The sequence below is a fragment of the Castor canadensis genome, chromosome 8 (genome assembly GCF_047511655.1).
Source record: "Castor canadensis chromosome 8, mCasCan1.hap1v2, whole genome shotgun sequence".
NCBI classification, from domain to species: domain Eukaryota; kingdom Metazoa; phylum Chordata; class Mammalia; order Rodentia; family Castoridae; genus Castor; species Castor canadensis.
The window spans coordinates 12,597,970-12,623,532 of NC_133393.1; the positions used below are offsets into that span (position 1 = coordinate 12,597,970).

Sequence of the window (25,563 nt, forward strand, 5' to 3'; positions counted from 1 at the left end):
ATGGCACTGGGGCTCATGGTGGCAACTGCCACACTCTTAGTGGTGCAGGATGTGGACAGGACTGTCCCCACATCCCTCAGAGCAAGCATAGGCAATGCCAAGGATTGTAGCACCATCAGACAAGGTTCCCAAGCCGTCGAGTACGAAGGAGTCCTTCCCCAGGGCTCTGAAGATAAGTGTGGGAGATGCTTGGACTTGTGGCACCTGGAGCTACATGGGATGGGGTCTTCCCAAGATTCCACAGGATGAGCATAAGAGATGTTGGGGTCTGAGGCACCAGTATCCATGGGCTGAAGATTTGAAAACACAGAAGAGACCTTCCCTGGGTCCTCTGCGGTGATTTGTACTGTGGCTTGTAGCATTGTTAGCCACTTTTGTTAAGCCGTGGGACGCAGATGAGACTTTTTCCAGGTCTCAGGCACAAGCTGTAGAAGGGCTTTTGGCACTGATAGCTGGAGTCCCAAGTCCCAGGGCTGTGGACAAAACTGTTCCTGGATCCCCAGAGCATACACAGTGCCAGTTAGGCTTGCATTGCTGTCCCATGTACCTGGAGGTGGAGAACATGGAAGAGACCTTCCCTGGCTCCCACAGGTTAAGCACAGGCAAGTGGTGCAACTTGTGGCTTTAGTACATGTTGTACTGGAGCTGCAGGACATGGATAGGAATGTCCCTATGGCAGTCTCTGATGAGGATGAGGCAAGATGATGGCATTATTAACAACAATCCTCCAGGGACAAATTTGGGTAACATTGGGGCTTTTTGCACCAGCAGCTGCAGTCTCAAGGATGGGAACTTGGAAGAGGACGAGGACCTTCCCATCAGGTATATACAGGTTGTGCCAGGGACTAGGGCCACTGTCAGTCACAAGACACAGCTAGGGCCTTCTTCACTCCTAATGGACAGGTGTGGGTGGAGCTGGGACTTTGCACTGGTAGCTATAGTCTCAAGGCTGTGGGCTGAAGAGATCTTCCAGTGTTTCCATGGGGGAAGGGTGGGTGGACCTGGGCTTGTGCCTGTCCCAGTCACTGATCCTGAAGCTGCAGGACACTGAAGGGACTTTCTCCCACTCAGTGAAGCATGCACCAGTCCAAGGCCTCTGACCATGTCAGGGGCTGACTGCTGGTCCCTAAAGCAATCAGTGACTGTTGTGGCAACTTGGGCTCTAGGGACTAGAGAGACCCAAAGTAAGCTCCTTCTTGGAACCCATAGACCATTCAGCTCCCCAAACTGGATATAAAGTGCATAAGGACCTGAGATTCTCCTGCAGTTAGGACTGCCAGTCTGCTGCTAGGATTGGAGTTGCTGGCCTTTCCCAGTAGGGAAAGGTTGAAATTGGAGTTGCTTTGTTCTTTTCTCCAGGTTGCCTTAATGGTTCCTTTCTCTCCTTACTGATTTCCAGTGTTCTCCCTCTATCAGTCTCCTGGAAATGCAAATTTTCCTTTGTTGCCCTGGTTCTCTGTGGCACAGTTGTGCACAGGACATCTCTGTTCAGTCATCTTGGCTGCCTGCCTCTGTATATTTCTTACAAGATGGCTGTTGACAGTAAATTTGTTGGACTGAAAGTTCATAGACTCCACAGTAGCCCCAGAGACACTAACTTCAGAATGGGAAAATGCCTACTATAGAATTTTATCATTTTACCCATTTTTCTGCAGGGTATAGAAAATTAATTGAGGATTATGAATTCTTTGAATGTGACTCTTGCCAGCTTAAAAAATATAAAATATGCCAGTAAAGGGGAATTTTTATTCCTAAATTCTTAATTTTAGTTCTCCATTTTGGTGCAAAGTACAGATTCAGGACAAGTCACAAGAGGCCCTGTGTTATTCTGGTCTTCCAGCTCTAATATGCAAAATCTCTAACTTGAGTGAAAAGCAAGCAATTTTGCTTTCTTTGCTTTGGAATATATTGTGTTACTGCAATTATTATCTGTTTCAGTGTTTTAATTTATGGGAATATTTTATCCCACCATGCATAGCCATATGTATGTAAGATTCAAGTTTCCCATACTGTCTATCTATGCAGAATTCTTTTGAGATAGCTTAGGGCAATACAGAGGCCTCTGTCAGTGTTGGGTCCCATGGCTTTCTACTCAAGACTGCAAGTTCGGGCTGGGAAAGCCATAATGAGTCAGTAATTTATAGACTATTTAGATACTTAGTTAGCAGTGATTCTGGAGTATGTTGAATAGAGAACACATGTTTATAAAAGACAAACAGATTCAGCACAACATCTCTTTGGCTTAACCAAACCCAATCAAATAACAAATGGTATGTCTTATTTTGCATATCTCCCACTTACCCAAATAGAATCACTAACCACTTGTTAACCACATCACTTTTTAATAGACAGAATGGTTGCTACAACTTTGCCACCAGAAATATTCATATTAAGCACACTATTAGATTGTAGCCAGCAGTCTACAAAACAGGAAGAAAGCTTTTGCCTCCTTTCCTTGTTTGACTTGATGTGATAATTCACTGCAGATTTCTTTTTCTTTGACAGAGTGCCTACCGCAGGAATGGGATGTCTTTTCTAGCCTGCTGATGAGGCTGTGATTGTGCCTGCAACAACAGGAAAGGCAGTGTTACACTGAAGTGATTTCTCCTCCTTGCACAAAATAAAATACAAGTTTACCTTCTCCATATCCTAGGGAGTGGACTGGTTTGTTGTGACTTTCAACTAGCTGACTCCTGCTCTTCTCCAGCCCCCTCAACGCTTAGTCTTGTTTACTAGATGGGCCATTTGGCAGGATGTTTGGGATACTGTGTAGGTGGATAAAAATGCAGATCACACAGTTTTGAAATTTTAATTTGGCATGGGTTTGCTGCCCTCAGCTCACATATCTTAAAAGTAGTGTCTTTTTATCCCCCAGTGTTTAGTCTGTGTTTTATTTGATACATTTTGTAGTCCAGATTTGAGAAAGGACACAAAATTAAAAGGACCGTCTTCTCCTCCCACTGGCCCACTTTACTTTCTAACACATGTTGACTTTATATGTATCTTAGAGAAAAGTACTCATTTTATAAACTTAAACTAATCAAAAATGACCTGATTACCTCCTGTTCCCTTCTCCTCTTCCCTTCACCCCACTCACAATACATATATATATATATGTATGTATTTCATGGAGAAAGAAGCTTCTCCCCAGCTTCCTGCCATCTGCCCATCATGTATGTTTCTTCTCACAGAACTACTGCTTCCATCTTCATTTCCCTCCTCTTTCCATTCTTCCACTCCTAGGCCCACCACACTCCTCATGCCATGCTCCTTCAGATGCAAAGTCAGAATGTGTGAAAGGATTTGCCTCCTCCCTTCAGCACTCCCACCCTAGCCTGAAACGGGGCTGGCATACTGCTTGCCAGGAGCAGCTGTACTGCCTTCCAGCATCTATGCCTTCTCTAATAAATGAGAACTGTAACACTCGGGAACAAGCCAAAACATAGCAGATGTAATTGTACTGTTCCTGATCAAATATGAATTGCAAAGAAGGAAGTTACTTCTTTAATTCTGAGAGTTTTGTGTAATTTAAACTTTTGTCATGGTTTTTGCATACACCAAAGCCTTTGTAAATGATAAAAACAAAAAGTAAGAGGCCTGAAAGATTTTTTTCTTGTGAACAAATCATTATGAGTTCCAATTAATATGATTGGGCCATGTTATTCACACTTGTTATCTGTCATTTACCTGTTCTATGGTAATCCTTTTGGAAAAAACCTGCATGTCAAAAACAAAAAACACAATTAAGGAGTATCCAAAAATTGGCAAAGGATTTTGATGTCCCATCTGTGCTTGTTTAAGTATATGATTGACTTCTTTTTATCATCATTCTTATGTTGCATGGAAAATTATAAGCCTATGGTATATACCCTAACTTTTAAAACAACAGCATATATTGTATTTGGTTTTGATCTTTCAGGCTTATAGAAGGTATAAAGTTTTTAGGGGCTAATTTTTCACATTGAAATTCCTTTACTTGCCCACAGTATATATTTTAAAGTATGAACAAGGCCAAAAATACAGGGTTTAGTTTTTTTCCCTTCATTTTATTCTACCTGATCTCCTTATAGTCCCAAAGAAGGAAGACTCAATGTACATTTCTCTCAGAAATATGACAGGTCTGTGTTTTTGTTGGTCTGGTGTATGTTTGTCTATCTCGAACAGTCTGACAGGTAATTATTTATAAAATCTGGTTTTGCCCAGCAAGTTCATATAATAACCTTTCACTTTTCATCATAAGTCAGAGAGCTGAATTTAGAATAAAACAAGGTCATTTGTGTCTGTCCTGAACTAGGCTAGATGTACCCATAATTGCTCAATATTTTTAATTCTTTTTTCTTTTCTGTACTTAAGTTCTTTCTCTTACTCTTTCCATAAGACTAAATTTGAAGTGAAATAAAATTTCCTTAAGTAGTGAATATAAAAATAAAATGTATAGAAGGAAAGTTTCAGAAAATGTCACATTAATAAATTACTCTCTCAAGATGAAAATGTCATGTAGAATCATGTCCAAGCAGATGATCATAGACATTGAGGACAGGCACTTGTTTTACAGATGAAAACAACTCAGCAATAGCAGTGACAAACCAGAGATGAGAATCCAGGCTTCCTGATCTTCAGTCTAATATTAAGCTCCACCATACTAGATTTACATAAGACTATCAACAAGAAACATTGGAGTTTTATACCATATTTATGTCAGACAATAAAAACAATGCTAATTATGGATGCATCCTGAAGCATAAGTGTTACATATTGAAATCTTCAGAGGGTCTACAATGTTAACTAAATCACCTATGTTCTCTCACATATCAGGTTCAATTCTAAATCAGATAGGAATACACAAAAACAGTTTCTGGGTTTTGTCACTTGTATTTTAGAAATCAAATTTGAAAATAAACCATCAAATAATAACATCTTTTCTAGGAAATTGATAACTGCCCCCTAGACTAAGGGTAAAAGAAATAAAAAATTTTCTCCCTTCACCAAAACTTGGAAGTATGACTTTCTGAACCTTTCATTTAAGAGGCTATGTCATAAGCCTTCCTGCCTTCACATATTGTAATAGTTGAGATTCAAAAATAATGTTCCAATTTTAGGACTGAAAGTTTTTCATTGAAAACCATCAGAAACACAGATATTTTTAAATGGTGTATATAGTTCCTGTATCTGGGAATAATTCCCCATTTATTAATACTGTCCTTTGTTTTTATAAAATAATAAACAACCCACAGTTAATGCTGTTACCACATAGAAAATAAATATACACAACTGGTAATTCTTGGTCTGCAAGAAAACAAGTTTACTTGCCTAAAAATTGTAATGTTCAATTTTATGATGTTTAATTTCATTCCCAAATGAGGCATTGCTTTCCATTTCATACAGCCCCTTGTGTAAAAGTGTGTCACCACAGGGAGCACATTCTCCCATCTGCCTCCTGGAACTTAGAGAGAACCTTCCCAGGTTGCATTTAAAATTCTACCGTCAGCCACGTATATATCTCATAAAATATTTTACAGTTTCCTGTATACTCTGGCTGAACGTTTCATAGTACATAAACACTTCTGCAAATAATCTAAGGGCAACAAGTGGAACATGTCATAGCAGTGATTCCAACCCCCCCCCCGCCAAAGCTAATTCTCCAGCCGTGTATTTTCTTATTTTTAACCTCCTTATTTGAAATCCAAGATGAAATTCTTTGTTGTACAGTAGTGGGGGTAGGGAGGAGCAGGGTACTTTAGCAGTTTCAGTGGACTTGCATTCATTAAAGCAGAGGCTTTCTGCAGAGGGCATCAGGCCAGGCTCAGACAACAAACCCATGCCTGCAGGAACTGGATGTAAATGTGATGCTTAAATAAGAGCCAGATGCCTTCAAAAATTCAAATATTAAAAAGTCATATCTCTTAAAGTAAGTCTCAGTGTTGCAAATAGGATAGTGATACCGTGGCACTTTAAAGAGAGATAGACTTGCATTTGTTTTTCTGGAACAAAATTATTCTAGCTGTCATAAATCATGGAGATTTTGGCAATTAAGGCATACTTTAAAACAATCAATTACTACAAAGGCACAAGAAACCCGTATACAGCATTCCACTCTTAGAAACCACTGTAATTCAGTGTAGAGCATTATATTCATGACCCCTTTTCTGCTCAATGCCACCCTATATTCGCTATTCTCACTTTTTCCCAAAGGAGAATAAAATAGAGACATAGGCAAAAGCAAGAATGAAGATGACCACAACGTTGTTTTATAGTTTGTAACACTCTTCTTGCTATGGAAGCTGATGATACATTGTATCAGCATTTGAATAAGTTTGACATAATAATTATAGCGGGCCATTGTGTACTGTGCACCTTGTATGCATTACCTCATTTAATGCTCACAGTCCTTCTACACAATACACAGTTATTCTCCCTGTTGCCCATGGGCAGGCAAGAAGAAGCTAAGGAACAGCAGCTTCAACACCTTCTGTAGTTACCTGAGATGGTGCTGGCCCTTGTACCTAGCACTCTAATCCCATGCTACACAGCATGGACTGCAGATGTGTGAGAACACACTGAAAAGAAGTACTGCATAATTTGAATCTAAAAGCACTTCCCAGTACCAAAAACTTGATTACAAGAAAATTTCATTTTCACTCAGCATTCCTTCTCTAATGCCAAGTATTGTATATGCAGTGTAATAGAATATAATTATATAGACCCATGCCAACTACCCTGTAGTTTAAGCCTTAAAATATTGTGTAGGATCAATGAACATATTAAGAGTCCCTGTACAAATGATGAGAAAGCTTCTTCAAAGATCCATTTATACAGAGCCTCTCTTTTCTGAAAACTAGATTTCTCCAGAAGACTCTACCAGCCTACTATTTTACGCTTTCATATGAGTTATTTATGCATGTTACAAAATAATTCCTGTCTTGTTTACTTGTGTTTGCAGTGGCAGATACAGAAGTACATATGACAGTACTCTGAGACTTTATACAAATGTTTGCCCATTTGTATAATGTATATAATTGTCATAGCATCTCCTAGCCTAGCATATCTGTGTGTGTTTGGGAGAAGGGAGTAATGTACAGAGGTAAGTAGCACAATATGAATTACAAATGATTATTTTCCATTCTAGTCAGTAGTTAGCAGCTTCTGCAATTCAACCTTGGTCTATTCTGCCTCCGGATAAGTCGCCTCTGATCACCTTTAAGATACCACATAGCAGTGCACCAGTATGGCACTGTAGCTTTCTTTTCTGATGGCTTTGATTTGCTTCTTCCAGCCACTTACTTCAGAGAAGTTAGGTCACCTGCCTGTGTGTTCATTGGTCACTCTCATCACTTCCTCCCCAGCCTGGATGGCACTCAGTCAGCCAGTCCCATTTCCGCAAATGTGGCCCATAAAGAATCAAGGAATCAAATGGCTTGAGACAGCTTATTTCTTTCACAGTGGCCTAAGCAAGGTCAGTATTGGTGTAACTCCCCATGATGCTGATCACACAGGAGGACATCCAAGACCAAGGGTCCAGGTGCAGACCCACGTGAGTGGTAGATCACTGTACATCAGGAGCCAAATGTCAGCTACCGCAAAGCAGTTGTCTAGCATACATCCATACCCCAAACAGGGATGGGATGAAGGTGAAAGTCCTGGACCTCACCATGTCCAGGGAGGCAGATGAGAAAACATTTGGGCTGCAGTGAACCTTGTTTCTTTGGCCTATGTGGAGACAATTGAGATATCAGGTGCCTTTCCCCTACAGTTCATATAATGCTGTGTGTTTCTGCTAACAGCATGAAAAGTCAATCTGCCGCTTTCCTAGGTTCTAGTGGTGCTGTCCTCCCTTGCTCTTTTTCATGGTCCCAGCCTTGCTCAGCACACACATCGTCTGCTTCCCCTGAACTCTTTAAATACCTGTTTTTTCTGCTTTCTGTTTAGTGTCCCCTCTTCTCTCCATATGCCTTCAGCCTGCACCAGATTAAGAAATTCTTAGGGCAAGTCTTGCATTAACACCTTCTATAATTCCCATGTACACATATTATATACTCAATAAGCATGTTACTTGGTTGATAGAAATTATTCATTTAAGCAGGAGCTCAGAAGCTTTTTTTAAAATAATCTTTGTTTAATCCCTTAGCAATATTTGTTTCACTGATTGCCTATAAATCTTATGAACTATAAAAGATTACAGAGACACCAATTCAAAGGACCCCATGTATCAAGTTTCTTATGGCCTTTGTGAGTAGGTCCTGTGGCTTGAGGACCTCATAAAGAGATAACCTCAATTATATCTCTACCACCTAACACCAAAGAAACTTTGTATACCTTCTGAATCTGCAAAAACTTGAAAAAGAATTACAGACTACTAAAATTCTTCTTTGAAGACAGTCCATCTTTGCATTACTCGCCCAACAGCTCATTATCAGTAAAGATAATGAGCATTTTGGAATGAGATTCCCCTAGGTCTGGTAAAGTGGCTCAAGTGGTAGAGCACCTGCCTAGTAAATGTGAGGCCCTGAGTTCAAACCCCAGTACTGCCATAAAAAGAAGAGATTCCCCCAAAAGTAATGGAATAACATGTCCACTGAATTTAAAACAAATATAAGGTAGGTGCCACAATGGAAGTATGAGGTCAAGAAGCAAGATGCCTGTTGCTGCTGATGGTTTGATGAAAGTTTTCTAGAAGAGATGGAAATGTTTTATGACCATGAAAGAGACTCCTAAGACAGGTGTCTGTATACAAAAGAACTTTGGAAGACAGAGAGAGTGTCTCACATTGGAACAAAAGGCAGAATTTCACTGTCTAGTGTAAAATCATTATCTTCCTCCAGAGTTAAAACCAGTAAAACAAAACAGAGAGGACGTTCAACTGAGAGTGTGAAAAAGACACAATCCCGAGGAGAATTCCAAGATGGCGGCTAGAGGTAGGAAGCAGAAAGCGAACCTCCTATAGTGCAATCTTGGAGAGATGCTGGAGACACACTTTGCAGGCATAATCACCGAGAAAAGGCATAACTTTGACTCCTCCACATCTCCAGCCGGCGCAGAGAATCTCCACTTCACGTTAAACGGAGAACCGAGGAGGGCCCCTGGGGCCGCCAGTGGCCGGCGCCCATACGGCTTGGGAAGACGCGGACCAGCTTACTGTCGATTAGTACACTAACACTCCCTGTTTATACCTTTGAAACTCTCTTGTCTGATACCTTGTTCTGCTTTCTCCCTCTTGTCTGTATATTTGTTTTCCCCTTTAACTTCTTGCTTTCCATCTCAGCTCACTCTTCCATTCTCAATATTACCATTGTTATTATTACAAGCTAGAAAATACTTAATTACACACAGTACAGGGACAGTAACAACACCAAGGACAATGACAGGAAGACAGAAAAAACAAGGAAACCAGTTTCCCCACAGCAAAAAATTAGTACAGGAACCAGAGGGGAATGAAGAGAACAGAAACTCAGATCCAGACTCCAACAAAATGAAGATAAACTATGCCAAAGGACCCAATGAAGCCCACAAGAATAATTTAAAAGAAGATATACTACAAGTACTCAATGAGAATTTTATAGAGATGATACTGGATAGGGTCAACCAAAATGTACAGGAGACACTCAAGAAATTCCAAGACAATAAAAATAGAGAATTTGAAAAAGCAAAAGAAGAAATAAAGGAAACCATAGAAGCACTGTATAAACACCAAAGTGAAAGAGAGAACACAATGATTAAATGGATAAATGAACTCAGGACAAAAATAGACAACAATAAAGAAGAAAACAGCCAGGATATGGAAAACCTCAGAAAAAAGAACGAAACAGAACTGCAAAACAAAACGGAAGGCCAATCCAGCAGAATAGAACAAACAGAAGACAGAATCTCAGAACTTGAAGATGAAATGGTAATTAAAGGAAAAACTGAAGAACTATTAATTAAACAACTCAAGACCTGTGAAAAGAAAATGCAAGAACTCACTGACTCCATCAAAAGACCAAACTTGAGAATCATGGGCATCGAAGAAGGAGAAGAGGTGCAAGCGAAGGGAATGCGTAATATATTCAACAAAATAATAACAGAAAATTTCCCAAATCTAGAGAAAGATATTCCCATACAAATGCAAGAGGCCTCCAGGACACCAAACAGACCAGATCAAAATAGAACTACTCCACGACATATCATCATTAAAACAACAAGTACAGAAACTAAGGAAAGAATATTGAAGGCTGTAAGAGAGAAAAAACAAGTAACATACAAAGGTAAACCCATCAAAATCACAGCAGACTTCTCAACAGAAACATTAAAAGCAAGAAGAGCGTGGGGTGAGATCTTCCGGGCACTGAATGAAAATAACTTCAACCCCAGGATACTCTACCCAGCAAAGCTATCATTCAAAATAGATGGAGCAATAAAAGTCTTCCATGATAAGCAGAAACTAAAACAATATGTGACCACAAAGCCACCATTACAAAAGATTCTGCAAGGGATCCTGCACACAGAAAGTGACACCCAACTTAACCATGAAAAGACAGGCAGCACCAAACCACAGGATAAGAAAAAGCAAGACAGTAGAGAGTAACATCAAGTTAGGTACACACAATCAAACCTTCAAACAACTAAGATAACTAAATGGCAGGAATCACCACATACCTATCAGTACTAACACTTAATGTTAATGGACTTAATTCACCCATCAAAAGACACCGTTTGACAAAATGGATTAAAAAAGAAGATCCAACAATTTGTTGCTTACAGGAGACTCATCTCACCGACAGAAATAAGCATATGCTTAGGATGAAAGGCTGGAAGAAGATTTACCAAGCCAATGGCCCCCGAAAACAAGCAGGAGTAGCAATACTTATCTCTGACAAAGTAGACTTCAAACCTACATTGATCAAATGAGATAAAGAAGGACATTCCATACTAATAAAAGGGGAAATAGACCAAAAGGAAATAATAATCATCAATCTGTACGCACCCAATGTCAACGCACCCGATTTCATCAAACATACCCTGAAAGACCTAAAAGCATATATAAACGCCAACACAGTGGTTGTGGGAGACTTTAACACTCCATTATCATCAATAGATAGGTCATCCAAACAAAAACTCAATAAAGAAATCCAAGATCTAAAATATGCAATAGATCAAGTGGACCTAGTAGATGTCTACAGAACATTTCATCCAACCTCTACACAATATACATTCTTCTCAGCAGCCCATGGAACCTTCTCCAAAATAAATCATATCCTAGGGCACAAAGCAAGCCTCAGCAAATATAAGAAAATAGAAATAATACCATGCATACTATCTGACCACAATGCAGTAAAAGTAGAACTCAACAACAAAAGTAAAGACAAAAAACATGCAAACAGCTGGAAACTAAATAACTCATTACTTAATGAAGAATGGATCATCGATGCAATAAAAGAGGAAATTAAAAAGTTCCTAGAAGTCAATGAAAATGAAAACACAACCTACCGGAACCTATGGGACACAGCTAAGGCAGTCTTGAGAGGAAAGTTTATAGCCATGAGTGCATATATTAAAAAGATTGAAAGATCCCAAATCAATGACCTAATGATACATCTCAAACTCCTAGAAAAACAAGAACAAGCAAATCCCAAAACAAATAGAAGGAGAGAAATAATAAAAATAAGAGCTGAAATCAACGAAATAGAAACCAAAAAAACCATACAAAGAATTAATGAAACAAAAAGTTGGTTCTTTGAAAAAATAAACAAGATCGATAGACCCCTGGCAAACCTGACTAAAATGAGGAGAGAAAAAACCCAAATTAGTAGAATCAGGAATGCAAAAGGGGAGATAACAACAAACACCATGGAAGTCCAGGAAATCATCAGAGACTACTTTGAGAACCTATATTCAAATAAATTTGAAAATCTAAAAGAAATGGACAGATTTCTAGATACATATGATCATCCAAAACTGAACCAAGAGGAAATTAATCACCTGAATAGACCTATAACACAAAATGAAATTGAAGCAGCAATCAAGAGTCTCCCCAAAAAGAAAAGTCCAGGACCTGATGATTCTCTGCTGAATTCTATCAGACCTTTAAAGAAGAACTGATACCAACCCTCCTTAAACTGTTCCACGAAATAGAAAGGGAAGGAAAACTGCCAAACACATTTTATGAAGCCAGTATTACACTTATCCCAAAACCAGGCAAAGACACCTCCAAAAAGGAGAACTATAGGCCAATCTCCTTAATGAACATTGATGCAAAAATCCTCAACAAAATAATGGCAAATCGAATTCAGCAACACATCAAAAAGATTATTCACCACGACCAGGTAGGCTTCATCCCAGGGATGCAGGGGTGGTTCAACATACGAAAATCAATAAACGTAATAAACCACATTAACAGAAGCAAAGACAAAAACCACTTGATCATCTCAATAGATGCAGAAAAAGCCTTTGATAAGATCCAACATCATTTCATGATAAAAGCTCTAAGAAAACTAGGAATAGAAGGAAAGTTCCTCAACATTATAAAAGCTATATATGACAAACCTACAGCCAGCATTATACTTAACGGAGAAAAATTAAAACCATTCCCTCTAAAATCAGGAACCAGACAAGGATGCCCACTATCTCCACTCCTATTCAACATAGTACTGGAATTCCTAGCCAGAGCAATTAGGCAAGAAGAAGGAATAAAAGGAATACAAATAGGTAAAGAAACTGTCAAAATATCCCTATTTGCAGACGACATGATCCTATACCTTAAAGACCCAAAAAACTCTACTCAGAAGCTTCTAGACATCATCAATAGCTATAGCAAGGTAGCAGGATATAAAATCAACATAGAAAAATCATTAGCATTTCTATACACTAACAATGAGCAAACGGAAAAAGAATGTATGAAAACAATTCCATTTACAATAGCCTCAAAAAAAATCAAATACCTAGGTGTAAACCTAACAAAAGATGTGAAAGACCTCTACAAGGAAAACTATACACTTCTGAAGAAAGAGATTGAGGAAGACTATAGAAAGTGGAGAGCTCTCCCATGCTCATGGATTGGTAGAATCAACATAGTAAAAATGTCGATACTCCCCAAAGTAATCTACATGTTTAATGCAATTCCCATCAAAATTCCAGTGACATTCATTAAAGAGATTGAAAAATCTCCTGTTAAATTTATATGGAAACACAAGAGGCCACGAATAGCCAAGGCAATACTCAGTCAAAAGAACAATGCAGGAGGTATCACAATACCTGACTTCAAACTATATTACAAAGCAATAACAATAAAAACAGCATGGTACTGGCACAAAAACAAACATGAAGACCAGTGGAACAGAATAGAGGATCCAGATATGAAGCCACACAACTATGAGCAACTTATCTTTGACAAAGGAGCTAAAAATATACGATGGAGAAATAGCAGCCTCTTCAACAAAAACTGCTGGGAAAACTGGTTAGCAGTCTGCAAAAAACTGAAACTAGATCCATGTATATCACCCTATACCAAGATTAACTCAAAATGGATCAAGGATCTTAATATCAGACCCCAAACTCTTAAGTTGATACAAGAAAGAGTAGGAAATACTCTGGAGCTAGTAGGTATAGGTAAGAACTTTCTCAATGAAACCCCAGCAGCACAGCAACTAAGAGATAGCATAGATAAATGGGACCTCATAAAACTAAAAAGCTTCTGTACATCAAAATAAATGGTCTCTAAACTGAAGAGAACACCCACAGAGTGGGAGAAAATATTTGCCAATTATACATCAGACAAAGGACTGATAACCAGAATATACAGGGAACTTAAAAAACTAAATTCTCCCAAAACTAATGAACCAATAAAGAAATGGGCATGTGAACTAAACAGAACTTTCTCAAAAGAAGAAATTCAAATGGCCAGAAAACACATGAAAAAATGCTCACCATCTCTAGCAATAAAGGAAATGCAAATTAAAACCACACTAAGATTCCACCTCACCCCTGTTAGAATAGCCATCATCAGCAACACCACCAACAACAGGTGTTGGCGAGGATGCGGGGAAAAAGGAACCCTCTTACACTGTTGGTGGGAATGTAGACTAGTACAACCACTCTGGAAAAAAATTTGGAGGCTACTTAAAAAGCTGGACATCGATCTACCATTTGATCCAGCAATACCACTCTTGGGGATATACCCAAAAGACTGTTACTCCAGAGGCACCTGCACATCCATGTTTATTGCGGCACTATTCACAATAGCCAAGTTATGGAAACAGCCAAGATGCCCCAGCACTGACGAATGGATTAAGAAAATGTGGTATCTATACACAATGGAATTTTATGCAACCATGAAGAAGAACGAAATGTTATCATTCACTGGTAAATGGATGGAATTGGAGAACATCATTCTGAGTGAGGTTAGCCTGGCCCAAAAGACCAAAAATCGTATGTTCTCCCTCATATGTGGACATTAGATCAAGGGCAAACACAACAAGGGGATTGGACTTTGAGCACATGATAAAAGCGAGTGCACACAAGGGAGGGGTGAGGATAGGTAAGACACCTAAAAAATTAGCTAGCATTTGTTGCCCTTAATGCAGAGAAACTAAAGCAGATACCTTAAAGCAACAGAGGCCAATAGGAAAAGGGGACCAGGAACTAGAGAAAATGTTAGATCAAAAAGAATTAACCTAGAAGGTAACACCCACGCACAGGAAATCAATGTGAGTCAATGCCCTGTATAGCTATCCTTATCTCAACCAGCAAAACCCCTTGTTCCTTCCTATTATTGCTTATACTCTCTCTACAACAAAATTAGAGATAAGGGCAAAATAGTTTCTGCTGGGTATTGAGGGCAGGGAGCAGGAGGGGGTGGAGTGGGTGGTAAGGGAGGGGGTGGGGGCAGGGGGGAGAAATGAACCAAGCCTTGTATGCACATATGAATAATAAAAGAAAAATGAAAAAAAAAAAAAGAAAAAGACACAATCCCAAAAAGAAAAAAAATAAAATAAAATAAAACAAATATAAAACTCTATTTAGACTGAAAATAAGATTTTTTGCAAATCAGCAAAACAAGTATTGCTAAGGGATTAAACAAAGATTATTTTTAAAAGGCTCCTGTTTAAATGAATAGTTTATTACAGAAGCTTGCAATTAAAATGTCTTCTTTCTTTGTATCTGTTCATTCATTCAAAAAATAGGCTTAGCACACTGTGAAAGCCATGCAGTCAATATGGAGTATACACCCAAACAGAGAATCCAGGGCCTGAGGTGAACTGTGGCATTAGAGGAGCTCACGATGCCACCTAGATGAATCTGTAGACTAAGTAAAATATGCTTTTTCCTATACAGGTGACGGTTTACTTCAAGTATATACATATGTGCCATTGTCATTTATATAGTCACTCAAAAGCGATTCTGAAGCTGGGAAAGTCACTCAGTGGTACAGAACCTCAAGTTTGAGTCCACCTTGGGCCCCCATAAATTAAAAAAAGAGAAAAGAAACAGATAGTAAAACCCAAGTGAGTTTGGTTATGTTGAAGAGTGACCATCAAACTCAAAAGCAAAAGTAGCCATTGCTTTCTATCCTTCATCACGTCTGTGGTTGTCCCTTCCCCTCTTCAATGGTGAGCAGACTGTGCCCTCTGAAGACTTTGGTCTGCTTTAACTTAGATTTAAGAATAATATTTTTCTTCTGACAAAGTATCACCTGAACTTTTATGATATTTTTAACATTAGGAAGTTTTGCCTTTCCTGACATTTTATTACTTTGTGTATTTGAAACATTTCAATCCCAGACAATAAATATTATGTGATTATTATTTTCATATGGATAGGCTATTTCCTCCTGTTTTTTCTAACCTCCTTTTCCAGTTTATGATACTAAAAGTTTAATACTAAACTGTGCCATTCAGCCTTCCCAGAATCACATATATTGAAAATTGAGAGAGGGGTAGGTTTGAGAGAAGGAGGTAGTAAAAATAAATTGAGGTGTGTGGTTTTCTCTCAGGTGGATCTCAGTTTTTTTTCTTGTTCAGTTAAAATGAAGATTATATTCCGTAAATCATTTTTATACACTGTCATAACCAGTTATCACATTAAATGGTATTTTATATCATTATTGTGGAAACTAATGAATCTCAACAAAGTAGATGGATATTCACTAAGCATACCTGAGTCCTCAATGTTTAAAAGTATCCATCCTTAAAAGCTGTTCTCATGTTCCCTCCCTTCTTCAAGTTCTTTCTCAATAAGCCTCTCTGACAACCCTTTTAAATATTGAAACCCCAACCCCTGCCCTAGCACGCCACATTCCCCCGCCCTGCCTTTTTTCACTCTAACACCATTGCATACATTTTAAGTTTATTGTCTCCTTCCTGTAGGATGTACTCTCTGGTATTAAGGATTATGGCCTATTTCATCACTACTGTATCCCAGCACTTAGAATGGTGCCTGACACAGGGTGTATCTAGTCAGAATTTGCTAATGAATGACTAAGCAGTGCTTTATTCCACAATTTTTTTATTTTATCGTTTTTACATTTTACATTTACTCCCATGTGTATACATTGTCTGGGCCACACCCCCACAGCCTCCCCACTTCCGGGCAGAATAAGTTCTGCCCTCTTGTTCTCTGATTTTGTTGAAGAGAAAACATCAGAGATAAAAAGACGTAGCATTTTTGCTAGTTTGAGATAAAGATAGCTATACAAAGAGATTCCTAGCGTTGCTTCCATGCACTTGTGTATTGCATCCTACATTGGTTCATGTCTGCCAGACCTTTTCACTCCTTTCTAGTCTCCTTTCCGTAGTGGCCCCTGCCAGTTTAAGGTTACTGTATTCTGCAGATTTTTGCCACACTATTTGCATGTTGTTTTACTCCATCTCTCAATAGTGAACCTACTCCCAGTTCTCTGAACTCCATCAACTGTGCTTTTCAACACAACTCTTTTTTTAATTTTTTATATTTCAATACTTCCTAAATCACAGTGCATCTTCAACAGAGTAAGAAGTTTGACCACCACAATTAGAAAATAGTTATGATGTGTCAGTGGAATATCAAACTGTATACTGATATGTTTCACCACTTGTTCAAAAAAATTTTTAATAACATATTCAGGTTAGCATTTGTTTATCACTTCGTATGTTGCTCCGGGTTTTTTAGACAGGGCACAGAGCATATATTTTCAAATGAGTGTAATGCCATATGATTTACATATAGTAATAAACCCTTTTTAGGCATATAGTGCAATTTAGTGACTTTTGACAAATGAACATAGTTGGGTACTCACCACCACAGTGACTATTTAAGAATCCAAAAAAGTTCTTTCAGCTCCCTTTGTAATTGACCTCTGCCCATCATAATGCCTGACAACCACAGATGTGATTTCTGTCCCTATAGTTTTACCATCTCCAGAATGCCATTCAGAAAATAACAATTGCATACGAAGTTTAATCTCAGGTTTTGTCCTGACTTCTTTTACTTAGTGTTTTGTTTTGTGATCAGTTGTTCATTGTCTTTTATTGCTGAGTAATATTGCATTGATGGATGTGCTACAATTTATTTACCCTTTCACTTCTGTGTGACTTGTTTCTAGTTTCTGCCTTAAGAATAAAGTTGTGACAAACACAGATGGACAGGTCTTTGTATGGACTCAGATGTTCCTTTTACTGGGTAAATATCTGGGAGTGGGGCTGCTGAATCACAGGCTAAGTTAGTATTTAATATTATAAGAAACCGCTAGTGTTTTCCAAAGTGCCTGTGCCACTCGGCGCTCCTACCAGAATAGATTTCTAGTCACTCCATATCTTTGCTAGCACTTGGTATGTCGTCTGTCTAATTATAACAGGTGCTAGGTGGATCTCAGTGTGATTTCCGTGATGACTAGTGATATTACACCTTCTTCACTTGTTCAGCCTCATCTCTCTCTCTCCTCTTTGTTGAGGTGCTTGTTCAAGTCTTTTGCCCATGTGAAAAGTTGGCTGTCATCTTATTACAATGTAAGAGTTCTATTTTTTTTTTTTTTTTACATATAGATCCTTTGTCAGAAATGTGTTTATCAAATCTTTTCTCTGAGTCTGGAATATATCTCTTTTTTTTTTTTTTTTGTGGCACTGGGGTTTTGAACTCAGGGCCTAAACCTTGAGCCACTCCACCAGGCCTTTTTGCGGTAGGTATTTTCAAGATAGGGTCTCAAGAACTGTTTCCCCAGGCTGGCTTTAAACCGTGGTCCTCCTGATCTCTGCCTCCTGAGTAGCTAGGATCACAGGTGTGAACCCACCAGCACCCTGCCACTCCTTTGTTTTGTGGAGTTTTGGGGATAAGATTCTCTGGGATTTTCTACATAGGTGATTGTTATTTACAAGTAAAGATGGCTTTTTTCTTTCTAATCTGTGTACTTTTAAGTTCTTATTGCAGAGCCTAGAATCACAAGTACAGCGTTGAACAGCAGTGTTAAAAATGGACATCTTTTCTTTTTCCTGACTTAATATGGAAGGCATTCAGTTTTGCATCATTAAATTAGCTTTAAGATTTTCTTAGATGTCCTTTATGATGTTAAGGAAATTCTCTTCTATTCCTTCTCTGCTGAATGTTTTAGTAAGCTCTAAACTTATCTGACCATACCCCTCAAATCTGTTGAGGAAAGTCTGAGAAACTATTGTAGCTAAAAGAGACATGACATAAATGTGCTGTGCCCTCCGAAGTGTGATTCTGGAACAGAAAAAAAAAAAAGGCAGGTAAAAATTAAGAAAATCTGAATAGTTAAGGCTTTAGTTAATAACATCAGTTTTGATTCATTATGACAAATGTACTGTAAAATATTGGTAATAGGGAAACTGGCTGTGGGTTGTAAGAGAACTCTTTACTATCTGCAGTTTTTCAGTAAAACTATTATCAAATGAAAACTTAATTTTTAAAAAAGGATATTAAGTCACTTGTGACACATCTGTTTGGGGGTGGTGTTTATTCTTTGGATTTTATTCTCCCTTTAATATCCTGTAACCTAAATAGCGAGATATATGGCTAACTACTGTTAATACAGCTTATGCTCATGAGGGAATGAAGTGGGGGTAATGAAGGCAATGGATTGATTTAATTAAACAAATGTGCTGTACTCATATTCAAGTACGGAAGAAATACTCATAACCGATACTGTCAGCATTTCTGTAACTGGTCCTGTCATCATCTTTAGCATTCATAACTTCCCTCTGGTTTTTTTGTTTGTTTGTTTGTTTGTTTGTTTTGGGGGGTTTTTTTGCAGTACTAGGTTTGAAATCAGGTTCTCAAGCTTGCTAGGTAGGCATTCTACCACTTGAGACACACCCCCAGCCCTACTGATAACTTCCCTCTTCCACTAGACAGCCTCTGCTGCCTTTGCCCTTGGAAAACACCTGGCTAGTAGGGTGATCCTGCCTTTTTCCATTTTGTTTCTCTTTTGCAGTGGATACCTTTGTCTTTTTCATCATTTAATAAACCACCTGCAAGAGTGTTTAAGACAACATAATGTGTTATTTCTCATAATTCTGGGGACTGGCAGCTCAGATAGGCCCTGACTGGAAAGTTCTGCTCCACTTGACCTGATAGCTGCTCATTGGCATTTCAGCAGGCAGTCCTGTCAGGCCAAAGACTAAAATGTTTCTCTCATCCAATCGAAGCCTTGATGCTTCTCCATCTGACTTTTGCATATGTCAAGCTTTGGCTTGCTCATGGCATAGTCTCCGAGTAACTGAACTTAAAAGGTAACCAGCGGCCTTCCAAGAGAGAGGAGACAGAACTTCCCAGGCCTATCCAGGTCTCCAGGCTTACCCCGCAAGTTCACGGCCTGGCTTCTGCTTTGCTTTGCAATCAGAGCTAGTCACAGGCCAGTGCAGACTAGGAAGAAGGGAAATAAAGTGTCTAGGAGTGAGAAGAGCAGCATGGAATTTGTGTCCATCTTTAATTCAGTGCACCGCTTGTAGAAATCTCTGTTTACTTCCTTTATGGTAAATTCCTACAGCTGGAACTGCTGCATCATCGCTCTTCTCTATTTTAAAACTCAACACATACCCAAATATCTGTCTGTGTAACCTTACCAATTTCTATTCTTACTAGCAATGTTTGGAAATCAACTTCTCTGTGCCCTCACTGATTCTAGATACTACTGTTCGTTTTACTCTTCTTTAGTTAAATGCAGGAGACTCTGACCATTATATTTATTTGTATTTTTTAGTACCATTGAAGTGGAACATTATTTATGTGTTCATTGGCTGAGCAGAGGTTCTTTTTTGAATTGCCTAATCAAGTACTTTGCCCGTTCTTCTCTTGGACTGTTCCTGTTTTAGTGTTGATGTTCTTCTGAAATCCAGGTCATTGAAGTTTAATTGACCTCAGACAACCCTGCTAGGTTTTTAAAATAATGAATTACCCTTGCCCAGAAGAATTTATCTTTGTTTCCGTTAGTTTATTTTTTATTTTCCTAGATCACATCACCTTTTCAGTCTTTCCTTTTCTCAGATTCTCAGTGTTAGAACTGCAAGTTGCCTCATTTTTCACTTGAGACCCTGACACCAAAAGAAAAGCTCTTGTCCATAGATGCTGAGGTAGGGGGAGTGGACTCAAGTAGATCTGTAAGTCTAATCTTGGCTTCTGGTCAAAACTACCTCAAAAGTGCATTTGGCTCCTTCATCACAAGGTCTGTGTCCTCACTGGGTCAAGAAAATCGGTCTACCCATAATTCTTGACTGATGAGAAACTTGGGTCCTAAATTCTCCCAGCCCCTACCCTAGCTAGCTGTGTGACATTTGACAAATTACTTTGACTTTGGGGCTCTGAATTCCCCATCTACTAAGTGGGAGCATTGAACTTCTACTGGATGCCCTCAAAACATGTTTTTGTACTCTTGAAATAAGATATTTAAGGTGGCATTTATAGGGTATGGATTAGAGGAAAACAAATATAGGTGAAAGCCAGAAATTTAAGGAATTTATTTCAGCCTAAAATGTCTATTTTTAAAGGAAACCTAATCAAAACTTTTTTAAAATAGCTTTTAATTATAGGTTTGAAGTTTTGTGTTATTTGTAATACCTTTTTAGAAGCATGAAAATAGCACTTTTCTCTGTACCAACTTGTGCTTTTCCATTTGGTAAATACTGATTTTATTTCTCTGTGTCTGTAGGAGTAAGCCTAGCCAATTCAGCACTTCCTGTTTACTTCCTTGTCACACATATCATAGATGGTGACAGACCTGCTCCCAAAATAAGCTTCCTTGGTTTAATTCTTCACTTTCTAGTTAAACAACCAGACTATCAAGTATTTGGACAATGAATCAATTCAGTTATTAAAGCCTTGTCTCTGATACTCCTCCTTCAGCTTGTCAGTGGAAAGGAAAGTACCTTAAAGCAATGGTAGGAATGCTTTAAATGAAGACGTATCACACAGTACCAATGACTGAGAATTACCAGGGCATTTTTTTGTCCTTAACTGTGGTATGTGTGGCAAGCACAGGGATAGTAAACAACCTGATTTCATCTGGAGATCACCAGTGCCCTAAATGTCCATTTTTTAAGTAAGAAGATTGAGTTTCATTTGCATTGAGTGACTCAAGTGTAAGCTTAGAAATATTTTATATTTCCATCACAGTTTATTCTGCTTAGCATAAATCATCAGAGCCAACCATAACTTACCATTTATTGGAGCTTTTTCACAGTCAGTTGTATTACTTGCATGTCAGACACACCTTCCTACTAGTCCCTCAAGGTCAATAGTTTAGAAATTCTGCTGCTTCCTTCCCCTTACCCACTCAACACTTATGGAAATATATGCTAATTGGAACAGAAGCAGCCTACCCAACTAACAGGGTTAGACCACTCTTAACACAAGATTAATGAGAAAGAAGTTTAAGGAAAAAATAACATTTCTCAAGCAGTAAGAGGGTAGATGCCAAGTAAAAGCCAACATTCGGATAAGTCAAATCCCAAGCCCAGCTTTCTCTTGACTTCACTCAAAGAAGTTAAAGAAAGTAGAAATCCAGCCCGGTTCCAACCACTCTTGCCACCCCTCTAGCTCAATGTAGCTGGCTTTCTCACCTTCTCTGAGGTGACTGCCTCAGCTCAGCAGTCACTATTGTGGGAAATAAGACCACAGATTCAAGAGTTGGAATGAGACCCTACATATTGCTTTCTAAGGTGACATGCAAGAAGGACTGATGAGGCACAAACATACCATAGGTCTCCCTAGATTCATGACTGGCTTATCTGGATGTATGATTTGTATCCATGAAAGAGGAGGTTGGGGCCTCCTGGTGCTTATCACAAGCTGTGTTCTTAACACTGACTGTATAGAAAGAGGAGGTGACATATGTGGACATTAGATCAAGGGCAAACAAAACAAGGGGATTGGACTTTGAGCACATGATAAAAGCGAGAGTACACAAGGGAGGGGTGAGGATAGGTAAGACACCTAAAAAACTAGCTAGCATTTGTTGCCCTTAACGCAGAGAAACTAAAGCAGATACCTTAAAGCAACTGAGGCCAATAGGAAAAGGGGAACAGGTACTAGAGAAAAGGTTAGGTCAAAAAGAATTAACCTAGAAGGTAACACCCATGCACAGGAAATCAATGTGAGTCAATGCCCTGTATAGCTATCCTTATCTCAACCAGCAAAAACCCTTGGTCCTTCCTATTATTGCTTATACTCTCTCTACAACAAAATTAGAAATAAGGGCAAAATAGTTTCTGCTGGGTATTTGGGGGGGAGAGGGAGGGGGCGGAGTGGGTGGTAAGGGAGGGGGTGGGGGCAGGGGGGAGAAATGAACCAAGCCTTGTATGCACATATGAATAATAAAAAAATGAAAAAAAAAAAAAAAAAGGAAGTGAAGTAAACCTCCCCATATACACCTCAGCCCAGGACCTGTGCCTGATCTGTATTGAGAATGTGAAGACACAGGGTGGGAAAATTTTTAAAAATTAAAAATGTTAAAAAGAGGAGGAGGTTGGGAGACAATGAATGTTTAAGGTCACAGATATTGACAAGAAGTAATTGTGAAGTAATCTCTACCAGTCATGTATGATTAAATAATGAATTAGCCAATATCAAGAGATAAAATACTTTTGAAAGAGATTTCAAGAACAATATTTGCTTAGAAGGACAAAAATTTGCTGAGATTGTAATTGGCATACTATGTGACATGTCTATATTCCTGGGCAGTGGGGAGCTCATTTCCTCTTAGCCTCCCAGCTTTTCAGAATCCGAAAGTAGCCTTCATCTCTGGCACACACCCAGCTCTAGATAAGCACCTGAAAGTCTTCCTAAACTGACTAATCACTGGAAATAAATTTTACACATTTAAAAAGTGATGGCCTTCCAGACCTAGTACTCAGATCTTAGTTTCTAAATATCATTCTCCATTGGTATTCGGGGCTTCTGGGAGAAAAGACTAATGCCAGGACCAGGGCAATGAATGATTTCTGGGAAGATGAGCCTGGAACATGTCATGGCACAAGAAAATTAGGAAATTCTCAAAGAACCATGGGGAGATGTCAAAACTACAACTTTGAAAAGCTTTTAGTGGCCAAATCTGGAGTAGTGTTGGCATCCAAATGGTGAAAGTAACAGGCTGCCATTCACAGAGCAGACAACCCTGATGAATCCATACAGCGTAAGTGAGTGTGGAAATAGAAGACAAGTGAAAGCTCCTTGCAATAGAATGCCAGCAAACAAATACATAAGGAATCGTGGCACTAAACGTCATCAAGGGGTGAGAAAGACTAAGGAATGTACATTTACAGTCTCAAATAATCTCCCCACAAAAAGTACCAAAGAAAAACTAGTGCTCTTTCCATAATTTTTTATTTAAAGACTTAACTGAAGTACAGTAGTTTCCCCCCTCTTCTATGGATGATGTCTCCCAGTAAGGTACCAGTGGCTCATACCTATAATCCTAGCTGCTCAGGAGGCAGAGATCAGGAAGATTGTGGTTCAAGGCCAGCCTAGGCAAATAGTTTGCAAGACCATATCTCAGAAAAACCCATCAGCAAACAGGACAGGTCAATTGGTAGAACCCATGCCTAGGAAGCATGAGGCTCTTGAGTTCAAACCCCAGTACCACAAAAAAAAAAAGTGTCCCAACATCCCAGTGAATGTCTAAAACCAAAGAGAGTATTGAACCATATGTATACATTTTCCTTGTACGTTCATACCTCTGATAAAGTTTAATTTCTAAGTTAGGCACAGTAAGATATTAACAACAATAATAAAATAGAAAATAATCTATTGTAGTTTAAATGCTGGCATCTTTTACTCTTGCATTTGGGGGGCCATTATTAAGTAAAATAAGGGTTACTTGAAGGCAAGCACTGAAATAGCATGACAATTGATCTGATAATCAAGACAGCTACTAAGTGACTAATGAGCAGGTAGTAGAGACAGCATAGATACACTGGAAGAATGATTATTCGTGTCCCAGGCAGGTCCAAGCAGGATGGGAAAAGATCTTACCACCTGGGCTACTCAGAGCAATGCACAATTTAAAACTTATGAATTGTTTCTTCTCCATTTAGTATTTTCAGACCATGGTAAGCCATATATTTTTTGTTTGGATTCACAAGTGGTTATGTGCTCCTTTTGTTTATATTTCATCTTTCTGCCAGCTATGCTATTAAGTAAGAAATAGCAGGGAGAAAATCATCTATAACAGCTCAAAAAATCTCTCTCACGATGGCAAATCCTTTGATAAAAAATGCTTTGGTAGGCTGGAGGCATGGCTCAAGCAGTAGAGCACCTGCCTAGCAAGTGTGAAACCCTGAGTTCAAATCCCTGTATTACAAAAAAAAATGCTTTGTTGAAATGCTTTTGTTTAGATTCAATGTGGGAATTGTTCTTCCCTACAAAAGTCAGAACAGGCAAACACAGCAGCACATCAGGAGCATAAAGGACCAGAGCGATTCAATTAGAGAGAAAGAGAACTATGGCACCTGTGGGCAAAGGTGTGGTCATTTCAGGATGTCCTTGAGCTCTGTCTGGTCCCTTCCCCCACAAGCACTCTGGCCCTCTTTTCCCCGTCGATTCTCTACATAAAATCAGAAACAGTTTTTGGGGAATGTGATGGCTAGGTATCTGAGGCAAGCAGAACACTGATGTCAGAGAGCAGACAGAATAAACAGGACTCCTAGGCAATGCTGGTTCAGCTGGGCTCTAGGCCACCTGGTTATGTGATGAACTGTGCTAGCATCCCCAAGAGACTGAAGCGGCACCTCCAAGACTACGTTCAGACGTTAAAATGCACACCCACAAACAGCCATCCCAGACCTCTAATCTTATTTTATGACCAAACTGTAATTACATTACAGCAATTACTTGAATATTACATTTTTATTACTGTTATGTCGTTATGTCTACTAGGAAAAATATATGCCTACTTTAACCAATAAAATTCGTAATGATTCAGTTACGCTGTGTCTACATGAAACCCCTGACTTAAACATTTTGGTCAAAATAATTTTTAGGGCCTAGGGGAAGAAGAGGGTTAATCCCCATCTGTATGATTGCCTCAAAAGCAAGAAAACTTCCATTTGTAGACGTATTTCTAGAGGTTAAAAAAGTTCCAGCCAAAGCTAAGCAGGAAGTTGTAAGAGC

At 38.9% G+C, this 25,563-nt stretch overlaps 1 protein-coding gene, 1 non-coding gene and 1 pseudogene across 14 annotated transcripts in view; all 3 read left to right on the forward strand.

Annotated features, from left to right (window-relative positions):
* Supt3h (SPT3 homolog, SAGA and STAGA complex component) overlaps nt 1-2,647 on the forward strand; it is a 369,638-nt gene extending 366,991 nt beyond the window's left edge. For 7 of the 13 annotated variants that reach the window (XM_074082016.1, XM_074082023.1, XM_074082018.1 and 4 more), the window contains 2 exons: nt 769-822; nt 2,506-2,647. In XM_074082016.1, coding sequence (XP_073938117.1) covers nt 769-822; nt 2,506-2,547 — 96 coding nt within the window. In that variant the 3' untranslated portion in view covers nt 2,548-2,647. The remainder of the gene's footprint in view (nt 1-768; nt 823-2,505) is intronic. The other 6 variants (XM_074082019.1, XM_074082022.1, XM_074082026.1 and 3 more) reach the window with 2 other exon arrangements.
* A 19,575-nt stretch (nt 2,648-22,222) lies between these two features.
* Nucleotides 22,223-22,299, forward strand: LOC141410638 (small nucleolar RNA SNORA51; annotated as a pseudogene).
* A 448-nt stretch (nt 22,300-22,747) lies between these two features.
* LOC141410639 (small nucleolar RNA SNORA51) lies at nt 22,748-22,875 on the forward strand. The gene has a single exon (XR_012435467.1). It is a non-coding gene; the product is annotated as a small nucleolar RNA SNORA51 (small nucleolar RNA).
* The last annotated feature ends 2,688 nt before the right edge of the window (nt 22,876-25,563 follow it).